This window comes from Lolium perenne, chromosome 2, assembly GCF_019359855.2.
Source record: "Lolium perenne isolate Kyuss_39 chromosome 2, Kyuss_2.0, whole genome shotgun sequence".
NCBI classification, from domain to species: domain Eukaryota; kingdom Viridiplantae; phylum Streptophyta; class Magnoliopsida; order Poales; family Poaceae; genus Lolium; species Lolium perenne.
The window spans coordinates 183,850,862-183,877,491 of record NC_067245.2 but is presented as its reverse complement, the minus strand read 5'-3'; the positions used below and the strand labels follow the sequence as shown (position 1 = coordinate 183,877,491).

General features: G+C 44.2%; 1 protein-coding gene across 1 annotated transcript; it reads right to left on the bottom strand.

Annotated features, from left to right (window-relative positions):
- Window positions 1-21,134: 21,134 nt before the first annotated feature.
- LOC127334085 (uncharacterized) lies at window positions 21,135-24,245 on the bottom strand. The gene is made up of 5 exons (XM_071825545.1): window positions 24,167-24,245; window positions 22,358-22,483; window positions 21,904-22,214; window positions 21,720-21,798; window positions 21,135-21,655 (listed from the first exon to the last, which is right to left on the bottom strand). Exons 2-5 carry the CDS (start codon window positions 22,479-22,481, stop codon window positions 21,135-21,137), a joined length of 1,035 nt encoding a protein of 344 aa, XP_071681646.1. The 5' UTR covers window positions 22,482-22,483; window positions 24,167-24,245.
- Between the last annotated feature and the right edge of the window lie 2,385 nt (window positions 24,246-26,630).

Sequence of the window (26,630 nt, the reverse complement as noted above, 5' to 3'; positions counted from 1 at the left end):
CGACACCTAAGGTTGATGGTTTTCATGGTATTCGCGGCGAGAGAACGCATGGTGCAGCTGATGGATAGGCGAACGAACCGCGCGCGTTTTTGGTTGTTTGCTCTAATCGATCATCAATTATTATTACTGCGTAGTAGATGTCTTGATTATTTATTAAAAAAATCAGATTTATTATTAGGTCCAAGTCTGGTTTCAAAAAACGAATGAAAAACGAAAGAGTACTACTAATTTGTTCTAGTGCACGCCCACTTGAAATAAATTAATTACCTGCAAGTGGAGTTATACATTGCCAAAAAGAAACTACTACGTAGTAGCTATGGATGGATAGACCGATCCATTTAATCTCCAAGAAAAGATAGTAGATCCATTTAATTCATGTACGAGGTTACTGAAAGCATGCATGCATACGTGCGCCCGCCCTAGTGAGCGAAAACAGAGGAAATTAGAAATGATGCGATCGATGGAGTCAAGTTGGACATGTCAGTACATGTTATCATGTAACCCTCTCCCGTAAAAGAAAAGAGAGGCGGCAGGTACACTGGTGGAAAAACAGGCTTCGGGTGAGCCCCATAAGTCGCGAAGGTAAAGGAACCGCGACTAATGGGGTCTTTAGTCGCGGTTCGTGTGGCGAACCGCGACCAAAGGCCTGGGCCCAGGGCGCACGGTGGCCAGCTGGTGCACGTGGGGGGCTTTAGTCGCGGTTGGCCAGGCCAACCGCGACTAAAGGTGCCCGAAGGCCTTTAGTCGCGGTTGGCCAGGCCAACCGGGACTAAAGCCCCTCCCCTATATATACCCATCCAGCAGCCAACACTTAGCCATTTGGTGCCATTCTCTTCACAAGCTTCACAAGTGGGTGTTAGGTTTGCTTTTGGTTCCTCTTATGCACATAAGGTGTTTGATGAAATGCCCCAAGAGCATGAAACAAACATGATATGAAGTGTTGGAGCCACACTTGAGCTTTCTCATTTATTTTTTCCTCCTCGATCGCGGTTAGCAACTTGAACCTTTGATGTGTCGTTGATAAAATGTGCATGTGTGTGTAGTTCATTGTTTAATTTATATTGTTTGTAGCTAGTTAGTTTAACAAATGCATGATGGTTAATTATATATTTTATATTATAATAATGCAGATGAATCGACAATGGATGTACGGTAACCGACTCTCCGGCGAGTTCAGTGCGGGTTTGAAAGATTTCCTCGTAGTGGCTAATGCGAACAAGCAGGAGGGTTTTGTTATCTGTCCATGTGTTAAATGTAAGAATCAGAAGGGTTACTCTTCCTCAAGAGATGTTCACATGCACCTGCTTCAGCACGGTTTCATGCCAAGCTATAATTGTTGGACCAAGCATGGAGAAAGAGGGGTTATAATGGAAGAAGATGAAGAAGGGGATGATTTCATCGATGAAAGCTATCTTGCTCATTTCGGTGATACTTTCATGGAGGATGCTGAAGGTGAAGGGGAAGGTGAAGGGGAAGGGGATGCTGAAGCTGAAGGTGATGATGATCCCGTTGATGATCTTGGTCGGACCATTGCTCTTTTCCTTGTATTTTGGGCGGCCGCAACTGGTTTGGGTGACTCACGGAGAAATCGTCGAGTCAAAAAAAAAAAAAGAACCATCAAATCTAATCGCAAAAAATAGAGAACCATCAAGTATTGAATTGAATGGAAGGAAAAGAGGAGGCTGTTGTATATTCACGTGCGTCCGGACAGATGTCGCGCGTTGCAGCCGACGTGTCACATATGGCGCCCCGGATAGTGCAAGCCGCCGCGCGCACAAAAAAATTTGCAACGCCGCCGCGGATAGCGCACCTGCTAGAGGACCGATTTCATCTCCACGCACTGCATACTGGTGGTTTTTATAGCGCGGGCGCGGGACAGCGCGCTCTTATATATGTGAGATAGTCGTGCGGGAGAGAAGAAAATTAGAAAGGACTATGGCGACTTGCTCTTTTCCTTGTTTTTTGGGCGGCCGCAACTGGTTTGGGTGACTCACGGAGAAATCGTCGAGTCAAAAAAAAAAAATGAACCATCAAATCTAATCGCAAAAAATAGACAGGTTTGATGATTATTACTGTACTTGCAACGAACGAAGTGGTTTTCTTTTGGTTCGTTGCTGTAATTAATCGATCGATCATCAACTATGAGTAGATGCGGTCTTGATTCTTAATATAAAAAAAAAATCCGATTTTTTGTTGTTGTTGATGGAGCATACACATGGACATGGCAAGTTGAGAGGTAGTAGGAGAGAAAAAAAAAGAAGCGCGCGGGGAATGTAGCGATCGACGGATTTATTTGACGCACGATTCAGAAGAGGTTCGGTTCAAGTATTGAATTTAATGGAAGGAAAAAAGGAGGTGGTGGAGAGTGGAGACAGCTGGCAGACGTAAAATCCTGCGCGCGGGAGAAGAAAATTAAAAGGAGAAGCGATGTCAGTTGTGCTTTGCACTGCATCGCCACGGCCCACGGGCGCGGGAGGTGGTCCACCGATGTGGCAAAGCACGTGTAGTTTACTAGTATAAAATCATGTAGGAGAAACACCTTCAAGAAATATCCCTCGGATGAATAAATTTTATTTACTCACCATGAAAGTATTGAAGTGACCAAAAAGTTAGATATACCCCCACCCTCCCTCCTTCTCCTCGCCACCTCCTGCGACTGTTGTCAGCGAAGTCTGACATAGCCAGTGATGGGGGCGACGGGGACCCCTGGTGCGGCGGGCAAGCCTCCGCACGAGGTGGGGTGGGGGTGCCCCCTACATCTGGTAGCTCGACGACGTGGCCCTCCTCCCTCTCACCCTCCGCTCGGCCTCGCCAGTGCTTCGATGGCCGAAGGCGAGGTGCTGCTTGTTGCGCCCAGGTCGGGGACCATGGACGCTAGGGCGGCAGCACTAGATGGCGGAGACCTGGCGGCGGGTGGCGGAGCATTGGGTGCTGTTGACCGTGGCCCTCGGTCGTGTGGGCGGTGGGCGGGGGCGCGATGCGGAGGCCACCCTGTTGGGCCTCTGGCATTTGTTGAAGATGGTTGATCCTCCCCGCTTTGCTCGCCTCACCTCCCTGGCCACGGATCTTGTTCTTGTGGTTGGTGGGTGCGGCCGGAAGAGGGGCTCTCGACTGGAGGGAACTCTTAGCCAACGGTGGCGGTCACTACGTCGACGATGTTGTCGGCGTTGTTCTCCTTCTTGAAGGCGACAAAGAGGTCTATTCCCTTCATCCATGACCTACCTATCTCGGATGAATACTCAAATCTTCGGTTTGGGCGGTGGCACTCCCTTGTTGGAGGCGTCGCCTTGAGATAGCGGGGTTGCTGGTCGAGCTCGGCGGTGGCTGCTAGGTAGATGGTAGCGGTTTCACCGCATCTTCTATGTGTTCTCCCAGCAGCTTGGTCCTATGTGTTGTAGTTGTTGATGCGGATGTAGGTGAAGTCTGTGGATGGCAGCGTGGCGAGGCGAGTGCTTGTATCCTTCTTCTCTGGCAGCGAGCTTACAATGCTCATTGTTGGCGGGGCTCCTCTGCAATGCCCACCATGAGGGGCTTAGGATTGGCGGAATCCTGCATGTTAGCATGAGACATCGGATACCAAACAAACAGAAGGCGAGATTTACCTAGGTTCGGTGCCCTCAATGAGGTAAAACCCTTACTCCTGCTTGGTTGATCTTGATTTATCGATGAAAAAGGGTTACAATGGGGCAGCCGATAGACTTCGTTGTGGTGAACTCCCCGGAGGGCAAGGTTTCTAGGGTTTGGTGTATGCGTTGTGGTGAACCCCACGAGTACATGATGCCACACACGAAAGGAGCAGCGTCCGAACCAAGCTCGTGCCTGGTGTCGCAATCGAGGCAGTAGTACAGCGTCATATCCGATGACTCAGAGTCATCATACCTGATGGACATGGTGGACATAGTGCGGCGTGGTGATGATGATGATGATGATGGCGATGCCGAAGCCGACGTAATCGATGTCGATGATGCAATGGATGTTGAAGTAGCGGCCGATAAATCAGCCACGGTTGGTGACGAAGTGGTGGACGTGACAGTCGATGAAGTCGCGACTGCAGCAGGGCCCGAAGTGATCGGGTCCGGTTGACGTGGGCATTACCCTTCGGGTAACCGACATTGCCCTATCCTGTATTGACTAATTGGAGGCCCATGAAGACACCTGGAGGCAAGATGGGCCACCTGGGCGGTGCACCAGAGGAATCCTTGACGGGCAAGACAAGGAAGCAGCCAAACAAGGAAAGATTAGATCTAAAACTACTGTAAACCTAGTCGTACTCGGTTAGACCTCTTGAGACCTGGCCTCCTATATAAAGGCCAGGAGAGGGGCTGACGAGGGACACTGATACGTCTCCGACGTATCGATAATTTCTTATGTTCCATGCCACTTTATTGATGATACCTACATGTTTTATGCATAATTTATGTCATATTTATGCATTTTCCGGCACTAACCTATTAACGAGATGCCGAAGAGCCAGTTGCTGTTTTCTGCTGTTTTTGGTTTCAGAAATCCTAGTAAGAAAATATTCTCGGAATTGGACGAAATCAACGCCCAGGGGTCTAGTTTCACACGAAGCTTCCAGAAGTCCGAGGGAGAGACGAAGTGGGGCCACGGGGAGCCGCCACAGTAGGGCGGCGCGGCCCAGGGGGGCCCCGCGCGGCCCTAGCGTGTGGGGCCCCCGTGACGCCTCCGACTCCGCCCTTCCGCCTACTTAAGGTCTTCGTCGCGAAACCCCCAGTACCGAGAGCCACGATACGGAAAACCTTCCAGAGACGCCGCCGCCGCCAATCCCATCTCGGGAGATTCAGGAGATCGCCTCCGGCACCCTGCCGGAGAGGGGAATCATCTCCCGGAGGACTCTTCACCGCCATGGTCGCCTCCGGAGTGATGAGTAGTAGTTCACCCCTGGACTATGGGTCCATAACAGTAGCTAGATGGTCGTCTTCTCCTAATTGTGCTTCATTGTCGGGTCTTGTGAGCTGCCTAACATGCTCAAGATCATCTATCTGTAATGCTATATGTTGTGTTTGTTGGGATCCGATGGATAGAGAATACTATGTTATGTTGATTATCAATCTATTATCTATGTGTTGTTTATGATCTTGCATGCTCTCCGTTGTTAGTAGAGGCTCTGGCCAAGTTTTTACTCTTAACTCCAAGAGGGAGTATTTATGCTCGATAGTGGGTTCATGCCTCCATTAAATCTGGGACAGTGACAGAAAGTTCTAAGGTTGTGGATGTGCTGTTGCCACTAGGGATAAAACATGGATGCTATGTCCGAGGATGTAGTTATTGATTACATTACGCACCATACTTAATGCAATTGTCTGTTGTTTGCAACTTAATACTGGAAGGGGTTCGGATGATAACCTGAAGGTGGACTTTTTAGGCATAGATGCATGCTGGATAGCGGTCTATGTACTTTGTCGTAATGCCCAATTAAATCTCACTATACTCATCATATCATGTATGTGCATGGTCATGCCCTCTCTATTTGTCAATTGCCCAACTGTAATTTGTTCACCCAACATGCTTATTCTTATCGGAGAGACACCACTAGTGAACTGTGGACCCCGGTCCATTCTTTTAATCGAATACAATCTACTGCAATACTTGTTCTACTGTTTTCTGCAAACAATCATCATCCACACTATACATCTAATCCTTTGTTACAGCAAGCCGGTGAGATTGACAACCTCACTGTTACGTTGGGGCAAAGTACTTTGGTTGTGTTGTGCAGGTTCCACGTTGGCGCCGGAATCCCTGGTGTTGCGCCGCACTACACTTCGCCGCCATCAACCTTCAACGTGCTTCTTGGCTCCTACTGGTTCGATAAACCTTGGTTTCTTACTGAGGGAAAACTTGCCGCTGTACGCATCACACCTTCCTCTTGGGGTTCCCAACGGTCGAGTGCTGTACGCGTATCAAGACTGTTTTCTGGCGCCGTTGCCGGGGCGACGGGGACCCCTGGTGCGGCGGGCAAACCTCCACACGAGGTGGGGTGGGGGTGCCCCCTACATCTGGTAGCTCGACGATGTGGCCCTCCTCCCTCTCACCCTCCGCTCGGCCTCGCCGGTGCTTCGATGGCCGAAGGCGAGGTGCTGCTTGTTGCGCCCAGGTCGGGGACCATGGACGCTAGGGCGGCAGCACTAGATGGCGGAGACCTGGCGGCGGGTGGCGGAGCATTGGGTGCTGTTGACCGTGGCCCTCGGTCGTGTGGGCGGTGGGCGGGGGCGCGATGCGGAGGCCACCATGTTGGGCCTCTGGCATTTGTTGAAGATGGTTGATCCTCCCCGCTTTGCTCGCCTCACCTCCCTGGCCACGGATCTTGTTCTTGTGGTTGGTGGGTGCGGCTGGAAGAGGGGCTCTCGACTGGAGGGAACTCTTAGCCGACGGTGGCGGTCACTACGTCGACGATGTTGTCGGCGTTGTTCTCCTTCTTGAAGGCGACAAAGAGGTCTATTCCCTTCATCCATGACCTACCTATCTCGGATGAAAACTCAAATCTTCGGTTTGGGCGGCGGCACTCCCTTGTTGGAGGCGTCGCCTTGAGATAGCGGGGTTGCTGGTCGAGCTCGGCGGTGGCTGCTAGGTAGCTGGTAGCGGTTTCACCGCATCTTCTATGTGTTCTCCCAGCAGCTTGGTCCTATGTGTTGTAGTTGTTGATGCGGATGTAGGTGAAATCTGTGGATGGCAGCGTGGCGAGGCGAGTGCTTGTATCCTTCTTCTCTGGCAGCAAGCTTACAATGCTCATTGTCGACGGGGCTCGTCTACAATGCCCACCATGAGGGGCTTAGGATTGACGAAATCCTGCATGTTAGCACGAGACATCGGATACCAAACGAATAGAGGGCGAGATTTACCCAGGTTCGGTGCCCTCAATGAGGTAAAACCCTTACTCCTGCTTGGCTGATCTTGATTTATCAATGAAAAAGGGTTACAATGGGGCAGCCGATAGACTTCGTTGTGGTGAACTCGCCGGAGGGCAAGGTTTCTAGGGTTTGGTGTATGCGTTGTGGTGAACCCCACGAGTACATGATGCCACACACGAAAGGAGCAGCGTCCGAACCAAGCTCGTGCCTGGTGTCGCAATCGAGGCAGTAGTACAGCGTCATATCCGATGACTCAGAGTCATCATACCTGATGGACATGGTGGACATAGTGCGGCGTGATGATGATGATGATGGGATTCGTAGCATAGAAAACAAAAAATTTCCTACCGCGAGAACGCAATCCAAGCCAAGATGCAATCTAGAAGATGGTAGCAACGAGGGGATGAACGAGACTAACCCTTGAAGATTTCCAAAGCCTACATGAGGAGACTCTTGTTGCTGCGGTAGACGATCACTTGCCGCTTTCAAAAGTGCGTAGAAGATTTTGACGGTGCCACAATCGGGCAGCACCTCCGTACTCGGTCACACGTTCGGTGTTGATGACGACGTCCTTCTCCCCGTTCCAGCGGGCAGCGGAAGTAGTAGATCCTCCTTGGAATCCCGATAGCACGACGGCGTGGTGGCGGTGGTGGTGGAGAACTCCGGTAGGGCTTCCCCTAAGCGTATGCGGGAGTTGTATGTGGAGGAGAGGTAGCTAGGGTTTGGGAGAGGGAGCTTGGGCGCCGGCCCTCAAAGGGGTGCGGCCAAGGTGGTGGCCAGAGTGGCCAGCCAGCCCCTCCCCTCCTCTCTTTATATAGGTGGAACACCCCAAAGATTAGGTCAAAAGTCTCTGAATAAGACCCCAACATAAAACCTTCCATATGACCAAACCTAGGGGGAGTGGGACTCCCCCCTTTCCTTTGGTGGGGTGGCCGGCCACCATGGGGAGGAGTCCACTTGGGACTCCTCCTCCCTTAGGCTGGCCGGCCAAGGTGGGTGGAGTCCCTCTCCTTCCATGCTGATTTCTTCTGGACTCTTCTAGAACCTTCCAGAAAAAATACCGGATCATTTTCAAACCTAGAAAATGACTTCCTATATATGAATCTTATTCTCCGGACTATTCCGGACCTCCTCGTGATGTCCTGGATCCCATCCGAGACTCCGAACAAAACTTCGAACTCCATTCCAAAATTCCATATCTACTTAAACGACATCAAACCTTAAGTGTGTCACCCTACGGTTCGCGAACTATGTAGACATGGTTGAGACTTCTCTCCGACCAATAACCAATAGCGGGATCTGGAGATCCATAATGGCTCCCACATATTCAACGATGACTTTAGTGATCGGCTGAACCATTCACATACGATACCGATTCCCTTTGTCACGCGATATTTTACTTGCCGAGCTTGATCATCGGTATCTCTATACCTCGTTCAACCTCGTCTCCTGACAAGTACTCTTTACTCGTATCATGATATGTCATCTCTTATGAACCATTCATATGCTTGCAAGCTAATTAGACGACATTCCACCGAGAGGGCCCAGAGTATATCTATCTGTCATCGGGATGGACAAATCCCACTGTTGATCCATATGCCTCAACTCATACTTTACGAATACTTAATCCCATCTTTATAACCACCCATTTACGCAGTGGCGTTTGATGTAATCAAAGTACCCTTCCGGCATAAGTGATTTACATGATCTCATGGTTGAAAGGACTAGGTAACTATGTATCGAAAGCTTATAGCAAATAGAACTAAATGACGTGATCATATGCTACGCTTAATTGGGTGTGTCCATTACATCATTCATATAATGACATAACCTTGTTATTAATAACATCCAATGTTCATGATCATGAAACTATGATCATCTATTAATCAACAAGCTAGTTATACAAGAGGCTTACTAGGGACTCCTTGTTGTTTACATAACACACATGTATCAATGTTTCGGTTAATACAATTATAGCATGGTATGTAAACATTATCATAAACACAAAGATATATAATAACCATTTATTATTGCCTCTTGTGCATATCTCCAACAGTCTCCCACTTGCACTAGAGTCAATAATCTAGTTTACATTTTTAAAGATATAACACATTGGCCTTCCGGTGCTTTATCATGTTTTGCTCACGGGCGAGATTTTAGTCAACGGACCTGACACGCTCAGAAACGTATGTATTTTGCAATTCATTTGCGTCTCAACGCATCACTCATTTTCCTAATGAGTCGGCATTATTCATATATGTTTAGTCTTCTGGTGGAACCTTAATTCCGCGATCTGAAATATGTCACTAATATTGTCATATACAATATAGCTTCAAAGTTCTGACACTATCGGAACTACACCAAGTTCTCAAAGAACTCTTCGACTTAAACATCCTCAGTCATTGTCAAAACAATGACATACTCTGCCTTCGCTTGTAGAATCCATCACAATATTTAGAACTCTTCTAAATCTAGCATTGTGCTACCTTTAAAACAACACTTAGCCTAATTGAGATTTGTAATTCATTTTTATATGTGACCAAACTAATATCAGTGCAACAGTTTTACAACGATTTGTTTGTCATTACCCCATACAAAACTATATATATATCCTTGGTTCTTCTAAAGCACTCAAGGATATTCTTACTGTCGTCCTGTGCTCATCACATGAATCATTCTGGTACATGCCCATAACACTTTAGAGCACAGGTCATCTGATTTTCTACATATTATTCGTGATATATAATCACTCATGTGTTTTTACTCATTGAGTGTCAGATACACTCAAGTCTGTTAAACCTTCACATGACAAGAACATCTTCTTAATATTTCTATATTGAACTACTTCAATATCCATTCTATGTACTTTGACTTAAACTTATTATGTGTTTCAATCTATCTTCATAGATCTTGACACTAAATTTGTTTCAGTCCATATCCTTTCATTGAAATTAATTCTCAATGAAAACCCTTTTAATCAAGTATATAATTACATCATTTATAACCAACTATATGTCATCTACATAAAGTATTATAAATATGTCTCAGCGCTCCCACTTAATTTCTTGCAAATGCAAGCCTCTTCATCGTCTCTGAGGTGGACGCTCACGAACGTCATGTCCATCCCGACGTGCAGGCTTGAGAAGACCGAACGCGGCGCGAAGGCGTGAGGGGTGAACTCGAAGGACCCGAAACGGATCGAGCCCTCCAAGATCAACGACGATGGAGCCGATGGTGGTGACGATGCCGACGAAGATGTAGCCGACACAACCGATGACGTGCCTTGAATAAAAAAGTTCCCCACAGACGGCGCCAATTGATGAGGGGGCTCCTCGGCAATGCCCACCATGAGGGGCTTAGGGTTGACGGAATCCTGCATGTTAGCACGAGACATCGGATACCAAACGAACAAAAGGCGAGATTTACCCAGGTTCGGGGCCCTCAATGAGGTAAACCCTTACTCCTGCTTGTCTGATCTTGATTTATCGATGAAAAAGGGTTACAATGGGGCAGCCTATAGACTGCGTTGTGGTGAACTCGCCGGAGGGCAAGGTTTTTAGGGTTTGGTGTATGCGAGATTGTGTTGGTTGAATCGGTGTCCTCCGGCAGGCCCTCTCCTGGCTTTTATATAGGAGGCCAGGTCCCGAGAGTCATGCTCGGATTCATCTATGTTACAATGAGATCTAATCTATCCTTTCCTTATTAGACGTTTCCATGCCTTGTCCATCAAGAATCCGCCTCATTCTACCTTTCCTCCATCGCAACCGACATATCAGTCTTGGGCTGCGGTGATCTTCGTGGATCCCTTCTTGGTCCAAAAGGAGGTAGGCCAATGTTAAGTACCCGAAGGGTAATGCCCACATCACCCATGCATGCTCAGGCAGAGCTCTCTACCTTTTGACAGGTGCGTCGCCCTCTGATCCGGGGCGAGAAACATGGAGCTTTCTTCAAAGGTGAAAACGGATGGCATTGCGGCTTGGGTTGGCCTCTGGAGGGTGGCGATTGTGAATACCTTGAGGATGCCCTTCTTCGCCAACTTCACGTCTTCTTCAGCCGGACTGCAGGGCGGGACAATGAACTCAAAACTCTAGCTATTTTTCATTCCTTTTATTGTGTGTTTGTTGTTCTTCAGTTCCCGTTAGCTGGTCTTGAACCTGTCAAATGACTTTTCACCAAATTTTCACGAAAATGGCTAATAATATTCGCCAAGACAATATTTATTTCTAAACAGATTAGTGCATAATCACTTCAACCTGTTGTATCTTGTACACCAGTTCTGAATGGAGTCTCTGGCTCTCATCGACAGCTGATCGGTTGCTGGCAAGTGCCTGCTGGGTAGGCAATGCAGCTGGCTCCGGCGGCAACTGGAAGAGGTCTCGCCTCTGACACCAAATGAGCCTTTGCAGGTACGCGCCGTAGTGGCAGTCATCGTCGGTCCTCTCGCTCTCAGTAAGGTGTAACACCTCTCCCTCCACTTGCATCCAGATCATCATCGGCCAGAAAATTCCATGCCCGCCTACAGCCTTCAGAATACCCAAGTTGCGCCGCCTGTGCCACTGCGTCCTGTTGGGACAAGCCTCTATTGGTGCCAGGACATAAGCCTTCGCGAACGCCGTGGCAGCGGCGGTCTCAACAGCGATGCCCACGCCGGACAGGGGACGTTCCGTACGCGTTCGCGGGAGGCGGAGCGCATCGGCGAACGTGTCGATGGAGAGATCGATTCTGGCTCCACGGACGGAGCTCAATTCGGTGTAGGAGTTACCGGATCTGTAGTTGGCGATGAGCTCGGCGACGAGGTCGGGTCGCGGGTCGCCGGAGGAGGGGAGGTCCAGGCGGACGAAGTCGAGGAGGCCGAGCTCGCGGAGGCCGGCCTCGTGGGTGGCGGCCAGGGCACAATCGAGCTCCAAGGGGTGCACACAGAAGGAACCAAGCCTATGCATGCTACCAGAATAGATCCGCAAAGGGCCAAACCAAGCCAAAGCACATACATACATACCTCATGGTCTCCGGCCGGCGGCCGCTGATGAACGACGCGCCGCTCGACTAATAGATTGAGATGAATCGACCAGCCTCGCCCTCACGCCCAAGTTGACCGGCATAGTGCTCCATCTCCTCTTCTCTCCTCGACAAAGTCAAAGTCTAAGTCATAGTCACACGCGAAATCCGCACGCGGTGTGTGCTTAGTAACGTGTATATATAGAGCTAATGGAGGTTGAAACAGAGAGTGCGAGGTACTAGCCGGAGGCGATGCATATGATGGATCGGTTGAGATGAAGTGTCCCACGGGTCGCTGAATTGGGTGTGGATCTTGTTAATCAAAACAATGCCCCGTGGTGAATGATGCATACGAGCCCTTTAATTTCTCCATCGAAAATCAGTCCAATTGATTCCACTATTGTGGGGCTGGCTGGTGGTAGCACGAGGAACTGGAAAGGTAATCTTAATTACAAAGCATGCACACAGACTAATGTATCTCTTTTTCCTAAGAGACAACTCAATGCAAGTAGCCATTAGATCCCTCATTACTCCGGCCAGCGGAAGTGCCAATGAGCTGCGGACACAGGCGTCATCGTCAACGTTTGCATAGGTCTTGCTTGCAGCATCGTGTCACTCACTGAAGTCGCCTCAGGACGATAATAATCTCCACATAGATTGGTTGATCATTTTCGTAGAAACCTGGTTACGTGGTAAACATCCACTGTCAACATGAAAACCAACCTTATTTTTGGAAGATTTTAGACGCTTTATTCTAGAACTTCATTTGAGTATTTACCTTGAAAAATATTGAAAATGGACCTTTTCAACTTATTTTCGGATGGAACAAAGAAAATGCGGAAGATTCAAGTTAAGTTACTGAGAACAATGCTTATAGCCAGGCCACTAGACCACCTAATGTAAGGAATTTTTGACAGGAAATTTGATGTTTCTCTCAGAATTATAAATAATAATCTGCAGAAAAATCTCAACTTTTGTGCTATTTTAAATTTAGAATTCAACCACAGTTTAGCTCATGCCATTCAACACCGTGAAACACAAAATGTGACCATGTGGTTTGTCCTATGGAGACAAACACAAACCGCAAAACAATTAGCAAAATCTAACTGGCAACGTAAGATAGATGCTCCAGGCCAATTGATCTAGCACTGATAACCTAAGATGAAATGATCCAGGCCACGCATTGAGGACCCACAGTATTAGTCCACCTAAAGCTCACTAGTACCTAACCGGCCAAAGGGATCCAGTGTACCCCAGTATACCCCAGTGTACCCCTCCAGTGTCACCCTCGACTAGCATTGGTTGGTTGAACAAGGCTCAGCGGCTCGTCCGTCCATCACCTGCATGACAACACACAAGAAAAATACCTCATATACGTGAGAAGCAAGACAAAGTCCACAAATAGCGAAATTAGAAAACATATGGTAAAAACTATAGTAGTCTATACCTCCTTGACGATTAGGACATGGCATCCAATTTTGGAACAAGCATCAGGCAAAATCACAGAACATGCAAGATGTGTACTTTTATGCTACTAACAGGAAAACATGTATGCATGGCTAGTCAAAACTTACATTATCCTACTATCACTAATACTTCATCAAACTAACAGAAAAACATGTATTTATGGCTTATTATCAAACTGTAGTTTACCATCATTAGATAGGACCATACATAAAAAATACAATGATGGTGAAATTCTAATATTGTAACCAACAATGATAAAAATTCTTGCATAGGAGATGTTGGAGTATTACTAGCAAAAAAACAGTTTGAAATCTATGGACAAGATAGAGCATAACCGCTTGGATCATTCAAGTCCAACTCCAACAAGTGCAACCACTAACAAGATAGCAAATACCAAAATCAGCTATTGAATAACAACTCAAACTTAGGTCAAGCCCAAGTTAAATCAAAATCTGGGTTGAGCTGAAATTAATTCACTCAACTATTAGTAGTATCTAAGTAAATGAACAAGTGACAACAACTAGTGTCAACAATAATATTCTCTCTGCGTAGAATATTAGTTTCTAAATCAAACACAACAATCAAGATACCCCTATATATTCTTCTATTTATCAATCAAAAGAACGCAACGTTTATACTACATGAAAACAACTTCATTGAAATATTCCAAACTTACTTAACTAGCTACCATACTGGAGGGCACCTCCAAGACCATCATGCAAAGATAGGTGCCACTTAGCAGACATTTCTCAGGAGTTACAACCTGTTGCATCATAACCATAGTTTGGCATAATATATATAGATAAAACAAGATATAGCAACTCACACAATTATACACTAGCACTACTAGACGCAAATCCAGGAATCACCACGAGAAAATAAATGATACGCAACCATCCGCCACACCCAAGAGCATATGTTTCAATTTTCAAATAAAATCATCATTTAGTTGCAAACTGTTGATTATACTCTTCAAACATTAGTCATGCTAAGCTCTCCTAAAGCTACAACGTTGTGCTGGTAACAATGAAACTATCCACGAAACTATGAGGCTGGAATCTATGTTGCTAAACAAAAAATCAGGAATGGAAGTTTTGGTTGTGAAAAAAAGAACCCCGTCGAAACTATGGATACTAGTACATATAAACCTTGTTTGTAAACAACTAACGGACAAGTGATAGACAAAGTTCAAAACTTAAAATGCATATAGGTAATACTACAGGTAATAAGCCTGGTGCACAAGTTCATCATATGGACCATATAAAAGTCATTCTCACTCCACTCTACTACTGGTCCATGCATCGTTTAGAGAACATTCTAAAAGAAGAAAGGGGGCAGAGAATCTATCAATCCATCACAAAACAATCAATCAATAGTCAATTCTTCATTCAACATACAACAAATGAAAGAATTATATATCATGGCCATGCCCAACTACAAATTAACATCTAATTTATTAGCCACCTTCAATGCACTGTGTTTAATAAGCTGCCACTATAGATATTGGTCGCAAGCTCACCAAGTTGAAAGCACTTCCAGCTAGTCAGAAAACAGCAACAACTTCTGTATTTTACCACGGCTAATAGCTAAAATAATTTTAGCCTTCTAGACCAAACATGATCCTTGCGACAAAAGGAGCAACGGAAAATGCATGGCAAGAAACTGCAAGTACCTGCATGCTAAATTCAAAGGGATACATTTTGCTGTCATTTGTTAGCATATCATGACTAACAATGAGTATTGTTGATGTTGTGTAAGTAGTGTATAGTATCACTGACAAATAAAACACTAATAATTTCAAGCAGTGAAGGCCATCATGGCCTCTTAATTTGGCAAATAAAAAAGAGAAATTATGCTAATAACCAGCAACTGCAGATCACAAACCTAATATTATAGACTCAATCATAGCAAGCCAATAGTTAACACATACTAGCCATTATATCCATAACCAAGAGAGCCTGTAGCTACCATAATAAGCCTAAATGATGTTATCGACCACAACAATCAATACTAGGCATGCCAGCCTAGGCGTACCGTTTAATCAACATTTCCTAAGCCAGTATAAGTATGCACTATCATAGAGCATGTAGAGGAGACAAGGGGAGAAGTAGATACTCACCTAAACCATGGAGTCGAAGAAGAGGCGAGCTACAACACCACTTCTTCTGTGTTGTTGCTGCTGCATCAGTATCAGCTACAACTCCCCCCTTCCCTAATGCCAAAACACCCAACTGCCGCTCCATGTACTCCAGCGACTACCACAGGTTGAAGAAGCTCAGCTCGTCCATAACGACAACAAACAAAAACAGATTAACCTCCGAAATATCACAAGTACAAGTGAGTATGAAATTCCCATTAAGACAAGAAATTGATATTACTAGAAACGATTTCCACGGCAACAGTTAGGCAACAGTTTTAGGGCAGCAACAGAGGCATCAATTATGCAGATCGAATTCATCTTATGCAGCATTGTGTTGAAGCACAAAAAGGCAACCCAACCTTGACAATTGGATCTAGTACATATCAGCTTCACACTATAGCAATGCCCAATTTGTTCAGTTAATATTTGAGAATCAAGAAACTTACGGAACAGACTACATAGAAACTGAATAAAAGGCTAACAGCTGATTTCCATTACATATAGGTAGAGAACTCAAAAAGCTCCTTATAGGTAAAAAGTCTATTCCTAATCTCAAATCTAAATTGCCACAAACATGAGGTGCGTCAGATGAATAACAACATGCGTTTTGACACCAATAGTACCAGAAACAGATGGCCTGCTCGGGCACAACTGGGCTCGCGACGTTCACGACGTCCTTTGCCTGCGCAAGATTGGACAGTACCTGATGCCCTGTCACAAAATCGAGGGTGCACGGCCAACCAGCGCCCCGCACACAAGCTAATCGGGAAATGGACATCTAATGGCAGCTACTCCGCTCGCTCCGCCCACCTCGCCACATTCCAAGGCTCAATGACTTGCCCGGCTTGGGAACACATCTGAAAGACACAGGCGCCCCACGCGTCAAATTCCTCTACTGGCTTGCCTTCCAAGACCACTGTTAAACAACCTACAGGCTTGCTAGAAGAGGCATGCAACACCATCCTCGATGCCTACTATGTGACCAAGCGCCTAAAACCATGCGCCACTTGCTCATCAAATGCCCATTCACCAAGAAAATATGGTATGATGCTTTGGCCTGGCTGCACCTATCTTGCCGCACGCCACAGGGCACCGACGAATCCACCTTCACCTAGCTATCGAGTGCAAATCTTGCAACGCCCAAACACCTCTGCAAGGGTCTTGGGTCGATGGCACTGCTAATGCCTTGGATGCTCTAGAAACACCAAAATGAGAGTGTGTTTGAGGGCACTCCCCCCTTTGTCAATAACCTGATGATCAAGATCAAGGAAGAAGCATCCCTTTGGGCTAAAGCCGGTGCCTTAGGCCTTCGATATGCCCTGCTGATGACATGGGACGTCCATTAGAACTCTCTTAGACTCCTTGTATCCCACCTCCTAGGATATTGTAAAAACCCTATCTTTTCAATGAAATAAGACGCAAAGGTCATTTGCGTCTTCTCGAAAAAAGTACCAGAAACAGAGCAAGTCCCATTGATAGGGTTACTCATCACTTTCAAAAGAATTCCATGCACACAAGGTCAGATCACTGTAAACAAAGTATATATGTTTTCAAGTGGAACAATGTAGACTACAATAGCAAGCTCTATACATACACAACTCTATAGCGGTAACTACATACTGATAGGTATTTTATAAAGTAATACATTCACTTCTAAGCACGATACTTCCATGTAAGTAGTAGTAGACACGGGAAATATACAAACAATGCAGCACTAGGATGGAAATTACACTGTCATGCTTCAATCAAATAACAGGACCACACAATACCAACCAGTCATATTTAAAACAACATAAAAACAAGTTTAGGCTTACCGGTACTAAATACTACCACCAGGACCACTAATAGCCTAGACTACCTGTCAAATTCTTAGTAACTAACTCATCATCATGGTCCAAATAGGGGCCATTAGTTCATTGGTTCAAAGAGACTACCGCAGGGGTATAATTGCAGCACAGGAAGGAACCAATGAGCACATGAACAGAACAAAACTTGAATCTATGAAGCTGCTAATTTAGCAGAAAGACAATTTCCGAGCAGTAGAAAGAGACTACCCTTATGGTAACATGACAAAATAAATCGAATAACAAGCTGCTCTGAACGTCAACCAAAAAAATAATCAACAAGAAGCACAATAAACAACTGGATGATAATGTGCACACATATTCTGCAACGCAGAAAGCTCTATTCTCATGACAAAGTGTATGTTACATTGTTCTAAACCAATCCCACACAATTAAAGGAAACAAAATTTCAATCTATACTTTCCTAGATAGCACAGTAGATATATTCTTGTGCATCAAAAGATTTTGTGACAATACCATACCACATACCTCATGAGAAATTTAAGCACAGGACACAGAGAACAAGAAAACATTGATTAATTTATTGAGAAAGGTCGCAATTGAATATGATAGATGCTCATCAAGGAGTAGCAAAGTGAAGATATATTTACCGAACAACACAACAACTCGTATTCTCTAGACAGATTTGAGATTATACGACTAAAAATTGGTTGCTCCCTCGACATCAATAACATTCATGTAATCCAATGGCCAACAACTAAAAAAGTAACTATTGGTGAAGAAAATCCTCTACGCTATGACAAAGCTCTACCAAAACAAAAAACAGAGGATTGATTATAATGTCAAATAAGAAAAGATCAAGGAATTACACTAAGGAAAACATTTCTAGAAGCATGTAATAGATCTGATTACCGTGTGTTTGAGTGATCTGGTTACTTGTTTAAGCGAGTAAAGTGTACAACAAGGAGAGAGCTAAAATGAACCAAGCTAGGTATAGACATGATCATTTGATAGATAAATTGATCAACTTTAGTATCACCTATTCATGTTTCATGAAAATAACTACAAGCAAGAGAATATGTGTCACCTAGCTTCAGTACAATCCTAAGCATCACAGGTGGAGATGATCAGCCTCTTACGGTTCCGTAAGTTCCGGGTGCGAGTACGGATCACCATCATTCAGAAACAACATGTCGCCCTGTTCACATTCCATGCACCATGTAAGATAAGTGCATCTAGCTGTGAACACATCTACCACACATTGAGAATACAAGCTCACACAGCTTTTAATCAAGTACATCTCAGAAATACCATTGAAACTATCGGCAAGCTAAGACAATAAAGAAATTGTTATGTTACAAATCAAACTAGTTATTAAGTTTTTTATTTATCAGGGGTTAAGCCAAAGTTTGAAATGAAGCATGCTAAGACAAAGAGGTACAAAGGTTCCAGCTACTACCAGGAGTCCAACACAGTAGCAGCTCTAAATTCCAACTGGAGCATTTGTGTTTCATTTAGCAATTGTTGGTCCAACAAACTCCAGGATGCTCTATTACATGACAAGTATACGATGAACATGAACTGAAGACACAGAAGATGGATGGGGGAAATACAAATCACATGCCAAATAGCATGCCCATTAAATGAAAGAAACCAAGCTTCCTTCTTTCTGAATTAAACTCTCGTACACATCTAAAAGAATAGTGGACCATAGAATTTAAGATAGATAGCTTAAGTCAACTTGGCTTAAGTGTGTAGCTTTCAATACATTCTGTAAGTATAACCAAAAAACCATCACATGATTAGCGAGATGAATTTTACAAACCCTCAAAATCAAACTAGAAAACACAAAATGCTATGGATTACCAACTAATTTATTTTTTTTACATACATTAAGAAATTCGGGACTTTATGGGGAAATGGAATAGTAGTGTTTGTATGCTCTCCCAAGTCCTAGATTGCACAGATCCTAACCATGGTACATTGTGTCATTACAAAATACAATTTCTACTTTATAAATATTACTAGATTCTGTGAAAAAGCATTATATCATCTAGCAAAGGAAGTTAACAATAATGATAGCATATCGGGATGATGATAGAACCATGCCAGTAATGCCATCATGTTATAGGGACTCGCTAAATCATGAAGGTGGAAGCATAGGTGGCTGATACAAATATAACCCCAAGCATTTTCGTGAGTAGATGCGCCCTTGCACTTAATGACTACTCAAAAATGCAGTATATTTGTAGTGACTACAACGACATCCGTTCAACTATCACTTCACGTAAAAAAAACATCTTATTTTTTAATATCTGAGTTCCAATGACACAAAATTTATATTCTATCGCATAATGCTTAATTGCTAGCTTTAGGCCTTGTTCGGCAGGGGAGTTTTTTTTGGTTTTGGGGTGTCTTAACCCACAGGTTTTGGGTGGAAACACCCAGTCCACCAAAAACACTTGCTTCAGCCCCAAACCACTTCCTCGCCAATACCCTTCACAACTCGTTCTGTTCGGCACACGGGGATAGCCACCAGGTTTCACATCAACGTAGTGAGCAGGTCAATGCTTTTTTACACCACATTTTCATGAGCACTCAGCACACATTTTTTATGCACTCCCAGTCTGACGAGAAGTACTTATTTTCTATGAATCAATGCTAGAACTTTCAAAAGATATACTGTAACCTGGATCAATAATCACAGCTATCATATCCATTATCCAGATCGCGAAATTCCACGAGGTACTAATCGGAAATACTAGTTATAACCCATACTAGTTTCATGTAACTATCAATAGAGGATAATTAACAAACAATGCCCACCAGGTGAGAATTGATGATCTCCACGAGATTTATGGGCAACACAAACATCACATTGAACATGAAGTGCAAACATAATTTAGCTAACTACTCCGACACACCAACACACTTTGAGAAGACATCAAATTCAGTGTAGTTTCTGCCTGAGATCATGGTCTTGTACCATACCGTGCCAGCGGCCGATCAACCTCCTAAAACAAAAAAAGTAGATAGTTAAAATAAGGTATGCATTATTATGCTACTACTGGCAGCTGTTCCAAACATCAAGCTACCAACTACCACGACGGCCAGGAATCAGAAACCAAGACCCATCATTGTTAACAAGAATCAGTACTGTAGCTCTTAAAATCGTTAGTTCTGCAGATTAGCATTTGCCAATGTAGGTTAGAAGGAAATCGTGCGACCAACCAAGAACCGTTCAGTGATGTGCACCACTAGTAACAACTGCAATCTAACTGAAAATTCGAAATGCTAGTTTCAAATATATTGTCTACTTGTTCTATGGAAGAGTACCAGGTTGTACATGCAAATGTAAGAATATTCTACACAAATCAGGGATCGAGGCAGCCGCCGCCGGAAATGGTGGAGCTGAGCCCGGAGCCGGATGTCTAACATATTGAGAGTTATGTGTCAAACATGCAAACGTAAGAATATCTAACATACAGAGAGTTGTGTGTCAAACATGTGGTTAACTGTGTGGTGTTGGGTCCAGGATGATAGAACTGGGGTGCCATTGTTTACATGGACCACATAATTCAAATTTTGTAATGATTAGGCTATAAAAAATATATTGTTCAAGAAAACCACCCTAAATCTAGCAAATAGTCCTAAGAATATCTACATGGTACTACCTCTGCTCAAAATTATAAGGCATGGGGAGAGAGAGGATAATAAATTGCTAGTAACAAATCAGGGAGGGATGCACAAGCAAGGGTGACATAAGAATTAGATGATGAATAAAATGTGACTGACAGATTGTAGCCATAATAAGTAGAGAATTATGATGAAGGATTAAAGAGGCAAAAACTATGGCCTTTAATTAGGCAGAGGCATACCTATCTGACTTTTAAGCCAAGCCAGAGCACTTCCATCTTTCTCTGCAATGACATTGATGAAAATCTCACAACTTTTTGCACATTTGAAGATATTATAGCATTTGACTTTCAAATCCCCTGTGACCCCTTCCAAGTTTCTCAACTCTGCCATGCATCTGGTAATTGAGAAATCCACTGTATCATCCTTGTTGATTTCTTTTTCTTTGATATCAACAAATCTCTTCATCACTCCTACTAGAGCATCTCCACTACTCTGATTGGGCTTCTTAGGACTTCGCTTGGGCTTCTTAGAAATCTTCAGCTTCTCTTTTGCAACACCAACAGCACTTGTGGATTCATCTCTCTCAGAAGTCACTTGGAAATCCTCATCTACAGGCACCACCTTCTCCAACTCTCTTCCATCATCATGCTCACCATCACTTTCTATAGTTGTGATTTCCTCATCTCTCTCTGATGGCTCTGCCATAGATGTAAAGTTGAGGTTCCCCTCTGCAATTTGACCTATAAAAAAGGATGTGAGTAACCAAGCAACGGTGTAGGTGATTGTCAAGATGATTGAACTTACTTTCATAGAGTGATGCAAGCAAATCATAGAGAGGGAAATATCCATTTTTCCTGAACTTCTTGATTCTTTTGCCAAAAGACTGCAACAATAAGACAAATGAAGAGATCTCGTGAATGAATGTCATTATGATAAAACTTGTGACCAAATTTTTATACCAAGAGTAGGTGAGAATGAAACAACTTACAATTTCTAAGTTATCCCAAAGGTGTGGCTCTGCTTGTATCATGCATCTCTCCTCGTCCCACCCGACGCCACTCTGCTTCCTTGCACCCCTCAACATCCTATAGTCTCTCTTGAGATCCTTTTCTTTGTCTTGGATCTGAGACTTTGTGAACTGCACGTGTTTGTGCCGGGAGTTGAAGCATTTAACCATCATATTCCATGTTTCGCTGCTCCACCCGTTCTGGCCTCTATGGTATGGATTGTTGTGCTCTTGGAGTAGCTCCACAAGAGCCTTCTCAAGTCCACGATTCCATGACGCCCTTCGCTTATCAGCTACACAATGAGTACAAAATAGAAAATCAACTGTGAGTACCTAACCAGAAATTATCAAGGATTTAAGCAGAGAGAAAAGGTAATTAGCAAGCTCCATCTAGGACAAATTTACATCAACCAAACGCAAAGAAATTAGCAAGTACCTTTTGGACATAGTTTTTTCGCCTTACTCAAATTGTACTTTGGAGATCCTGCCGGATAGAGTGGTGAGCCATGTCTTTTTGGAGCACCATTTCCTTTTGGAGCGCCATTTCCTTTTGGAGGCATATCTGCTTTTACAAATAGTTCATTATTTTCACAGAGATATTTGGAATTACATGGAAAACATTACAACTATTTCATTATTCCCACAGATACATTTGGAATTACATGGTAAACATTACGAATAGTTCATTATTCCCACAGATACATTTGGAATTACATGAAAAACATTACGAATAGTTCATTATTCCCACAGATACATTTGGAATTACATGGAAAACATTACAAATAGTTCATTAGAATGAAAGGTACATTATTACAGCAAACAACTAAGCAAACAACTAGCTACTCTTGTTGTTGCTGGTAATCCAGCCACATTTGCCACGCAATTTGGTCCCTTAGGTTGTTTCCTTGGATGTTGTTCTCAAGGAAATTGTTCTCTTGTACGTTGTCACCATCATTGGGTAGGTTTACATAGGTTCTTGGGTCTATGTTATCCTCCTCCTCATTGTCCAACCAGTCTTCATCTCCATCATGCATTTTAATGATGTTGTGGATGATCGCTGCAGCAGCTGGAATCTTCACTTGATTCTCTAATTAATGAAAGCTTGCAACATTGAGAATAGGAAAACGCTTCTTCAATATGCCCAAGAGCCTTTCCACATGGTTCCTCATGATTGCATGACGAAGATTGAACAACTCCCTATGGTTTTGTGGCCGCCGGTGACCATGTCCCCACTCCTTCAAGTGATAGCGAACACCTCGATACGGTGCAAGAAAAAACTGGGCGTTCGCATAACCACCATCTACAAGATAAAATTTGCCCGGTGGTACTTGGAAACCCTTGAGCATAGCAGAGCTGAGAACTCTCGCGTCGGTGGCGGAACCCTCCCAACCACATGAGATAAAAGTTACATTCATGTTGAAGTCGCACGCAAACATTACGTTTTGGCTTAGGGATCCTTTCCTATTCCTCCATGGTGCTTGACTTTCGGAAGTAAGAGAGACGGGCACATGGGACCCATCTATTGCACCTATGCAATTCTGCAATGAAATGGAATGGAAGTGACTTTTTCGAAATTATAAAGAAATGGGTAAGAGAAGACATTTTGAAGTTGTCAAATAAGATGGAACCTGGAAGTAGGGGAAGAATCGATCATCCATAGCAATCGTTGGATGCGGTTCAGCAATGTTGGGAGGCCTCACAAAGCGAGTTGCTAAAGTGGGAATGATGTTGAAGAACTCTTTTATGTAGGTGTGGAAAGTGGACCCGCTATGCTGAAAGTCAACTTGAAGATCTTCAAATGATGCGTTATGGGATAGCATGTACAAGAAGAAGGCGAGTTTCTCTTCCACTTTGAGTCTACTGTCCAATATTAAGCCCTCGTTTCTAAGGTAGGATGCCAACCATCTGAATATTTGTGGCTCCATCCTAAAGGCTGTCCGACAGTTTTTAATGCGCCCATTTAGGAGACCCTTAACCCTCCTCTTGCCGTAGAGGATGGAACTATGGCGTTTGGTTTTTTCCCTACTACCCATTAGATGAAAGTACAATGCTGGAAAGATAAGAAACACCATCTCATCATCCTCATCAGCCTTCCTTTTCTTAACAAGTTCTACGCCACGTGAACTCATTTCAAGACTATAAAAAAGCAAGCAAGTAATGAGAAAAGGAAGCTACTACGTAAGACAGTAATAGACGTTGCATAAATCCAGCAAGTAGTCGCAAAATACGGAGGCAATGCACATACCAAAATCAGGTGTGCTGACCGGGTCCCAAGATGGCGGCGGTTCGTCCACTCCAACTAGAACAAAAGTTGCAGGTTCCTATAAAAATGTAGAAGGAATATAAAATAATCAGTGGACAACACGTCCAAATTTAGACAAACCAACAAACATGCAGCAGCCATGATGAGCCGCAAGCATACTCGATAAACAATGAAATGCCTTAGAATTTTACTAGGACAAAAATAGATAGTATGTAAAGATAGAAATCCCATTATCTTATATACTGCTGATAATTGGAAAGAAGAAGATCAAGTTAACCATGTATAAACCAGACAGTAACTGAAGATAAATCATCTTATAGCTACTAAACTCAAACATTAGAAGAGCCCGATCAGTTTACTGAACGGAGAAAGAAATCTAACTAGTTGTTTGCGAACTGTCTCCCGTTTTTTGCGACAAAGCTTGCTAATTTGTCAGACAGTCATATCATTTGGTGTTGCTGAGGCTGCATGTCTATTAATATCAAGCGGATGAACAAGGGAATGCAAAGCAGTAGCGCCACATTCCAACCCTTTCAATCAACATCCTTCCCAACAATATCGATATAGTTAATCTATAAACTGCAGCCATAAGAAAAAACCAAAACCTTCACAACTTTCTTCTACCAACAGTGTTCGGAATATAGAATTACAGATGCTGAGAACTGATGTCCACTTTTGACAAGGTACTACTGTATGCATAGCAAAGCAAAAGCAGAGTTTCACTATGGTGGTGCAGTGGCAACTGTTTTTTTTTTTGTTAATCAGACAGGCATGCTTCAGATAAGCAATGTAGCGTTATTATATATCGCGATTCTCAAGTCAGGAATCAAGAAACAACTGTTTTTTCTCAAAATGTTCAGCTCAGAATAATTTGATCGCATTTGAGACAATCTTAATCACAATTATAATCCAAGTAACAGTGCACATGTACATGTACATACAAGATACAGTATCTCTAATGTTTAAAATGGTCTGTCAAAATTTAAATCCTTGTAGCATATCTATATGTAAAGTTAATTACAGAGCTACTACCCGCAGTAAGGACAGTTGATCCATCTAGGATTTGGAATCTGATTCAATCAACATAGCATCATCTCGGATTGGAATCTGAATCAGTTGGTAACAAAACAAAATAGACACACACACTGTCTACAGCTCTCATCTCAGTATATCTCATCATCAAGTAACCCTAGGTGAAGAACGGGATCTCACAGGAATATGACTTACAGGATAGAACTCCAGCTCGGCCGGAGAAGATGGATGACGCATCGATCTTGGGCGGCTACGGAGCGATCTTGGCAGGTGATCTTGGGCAGCGATCTTGGGCGGCGATCTTGGGTGGCGACGGAGCGATCTTGGGCGGCGATCTTGGGCGGAGACGGAGCGATCTTGGGCGGCGACGGAGAGATCTTGGATGGCGACGGAGCGATCTTCGCCGAAGACGGCACGAGGAGAGGCGGCGACGCGAGGAGAGGCGGCGGCGCGAGGAGACGTGCAGGAGGCGGCGCGAGGGGAGGTGCGGGCGCTCGCTCGCTCACGCGAGAAACGCGAGTGAGGGCGAGCGTTTCTAATCCCCTCCAACCCGACGTGGCCCGACGTGTTTCTGGCGGGTCAAATGGGCCAAAACCGTCCGAAACCTGCCTACCGAACAGCCCAGACGGGGTTTCCAGTGGATTGAAATTGGGCCGGGTAAGACACCCCAAAACCCAAAAAAACTCTCCTACCGAACAGGGCCTTATGTGGATCATATTCCTTTTCATGACATATTAGCAAGTTACAACTGGGAATGGTCGTATAGCAGCCATAAATAAGGCGTACTGTACCACTCACGGATAAAGGGGAAAAATGGGCACAAGATCAGCAATACGCAAACCTGCCTTTCATGTTGATACGTTTGATCCTCTTTGTCGCAGAAGGGGGTCAATCATTAGCAGCCATTCCCTGGCATCGTAGTTTCTCGCAGATGAGAGGAGCAGCAGATCCTTCTATTGCTCCAGGTTGATGTCGGAAGTAGCAATAGCCCAAGGAGGCCAGCGCTGCCAGAACGAGGTATACATGGTGGAGCTGCCAAGCTCCGTTTAGATCTTCTTTGACTTCCTTCACCAGAAACACCCTATTGGTCAACTTGGTTCCTTAATTTATTAACACTCATGTGTGTGACTATATTATCTAAGCCAACAGGGACAGAATAGTTATACACCGGTGCTAGGAACAAATATATTTGTTTGTCAAGTGTTTGTTTACTGGCATACAATACCGTGTTAGCTACATGTACACGCCCACACTCTTGCAATAAACATAATCCTGACTATTTAGATCCATATTTCATGAAATGTGTCATCTGTAATGAACTGTGACTCATATATTAACATAAATACTTATATGAAAGCATCAACAAGGTAGAAACAGTTTGGAAGCTTAAAATAAACTCGGCGACATTGGAAAT

Coding starts and splice junctions, on each gene's coding strand:
- LOC127334085 (XM_071825545.1), bottom strand. CDS start 22,481: ATGCCTCCAAAAGGAAATGGCGCTCCAAAAGGAAATGGTGCTCCAAAA. Junction 22,215..22,357: donor GAAAAAACTATGTCCAAAAG/GTACTTGCTAAT, acceptor CTCATTGTGTAG/CTGATAAGCGAAGGGCGTCA. Junction 21,656..21,719: donor GCTTGCATCACTCTATGAAA/GTAAGTTCAATC, acceptor CCTTTTTTATAG/GTCAAATTGCAGAGGGGAAC.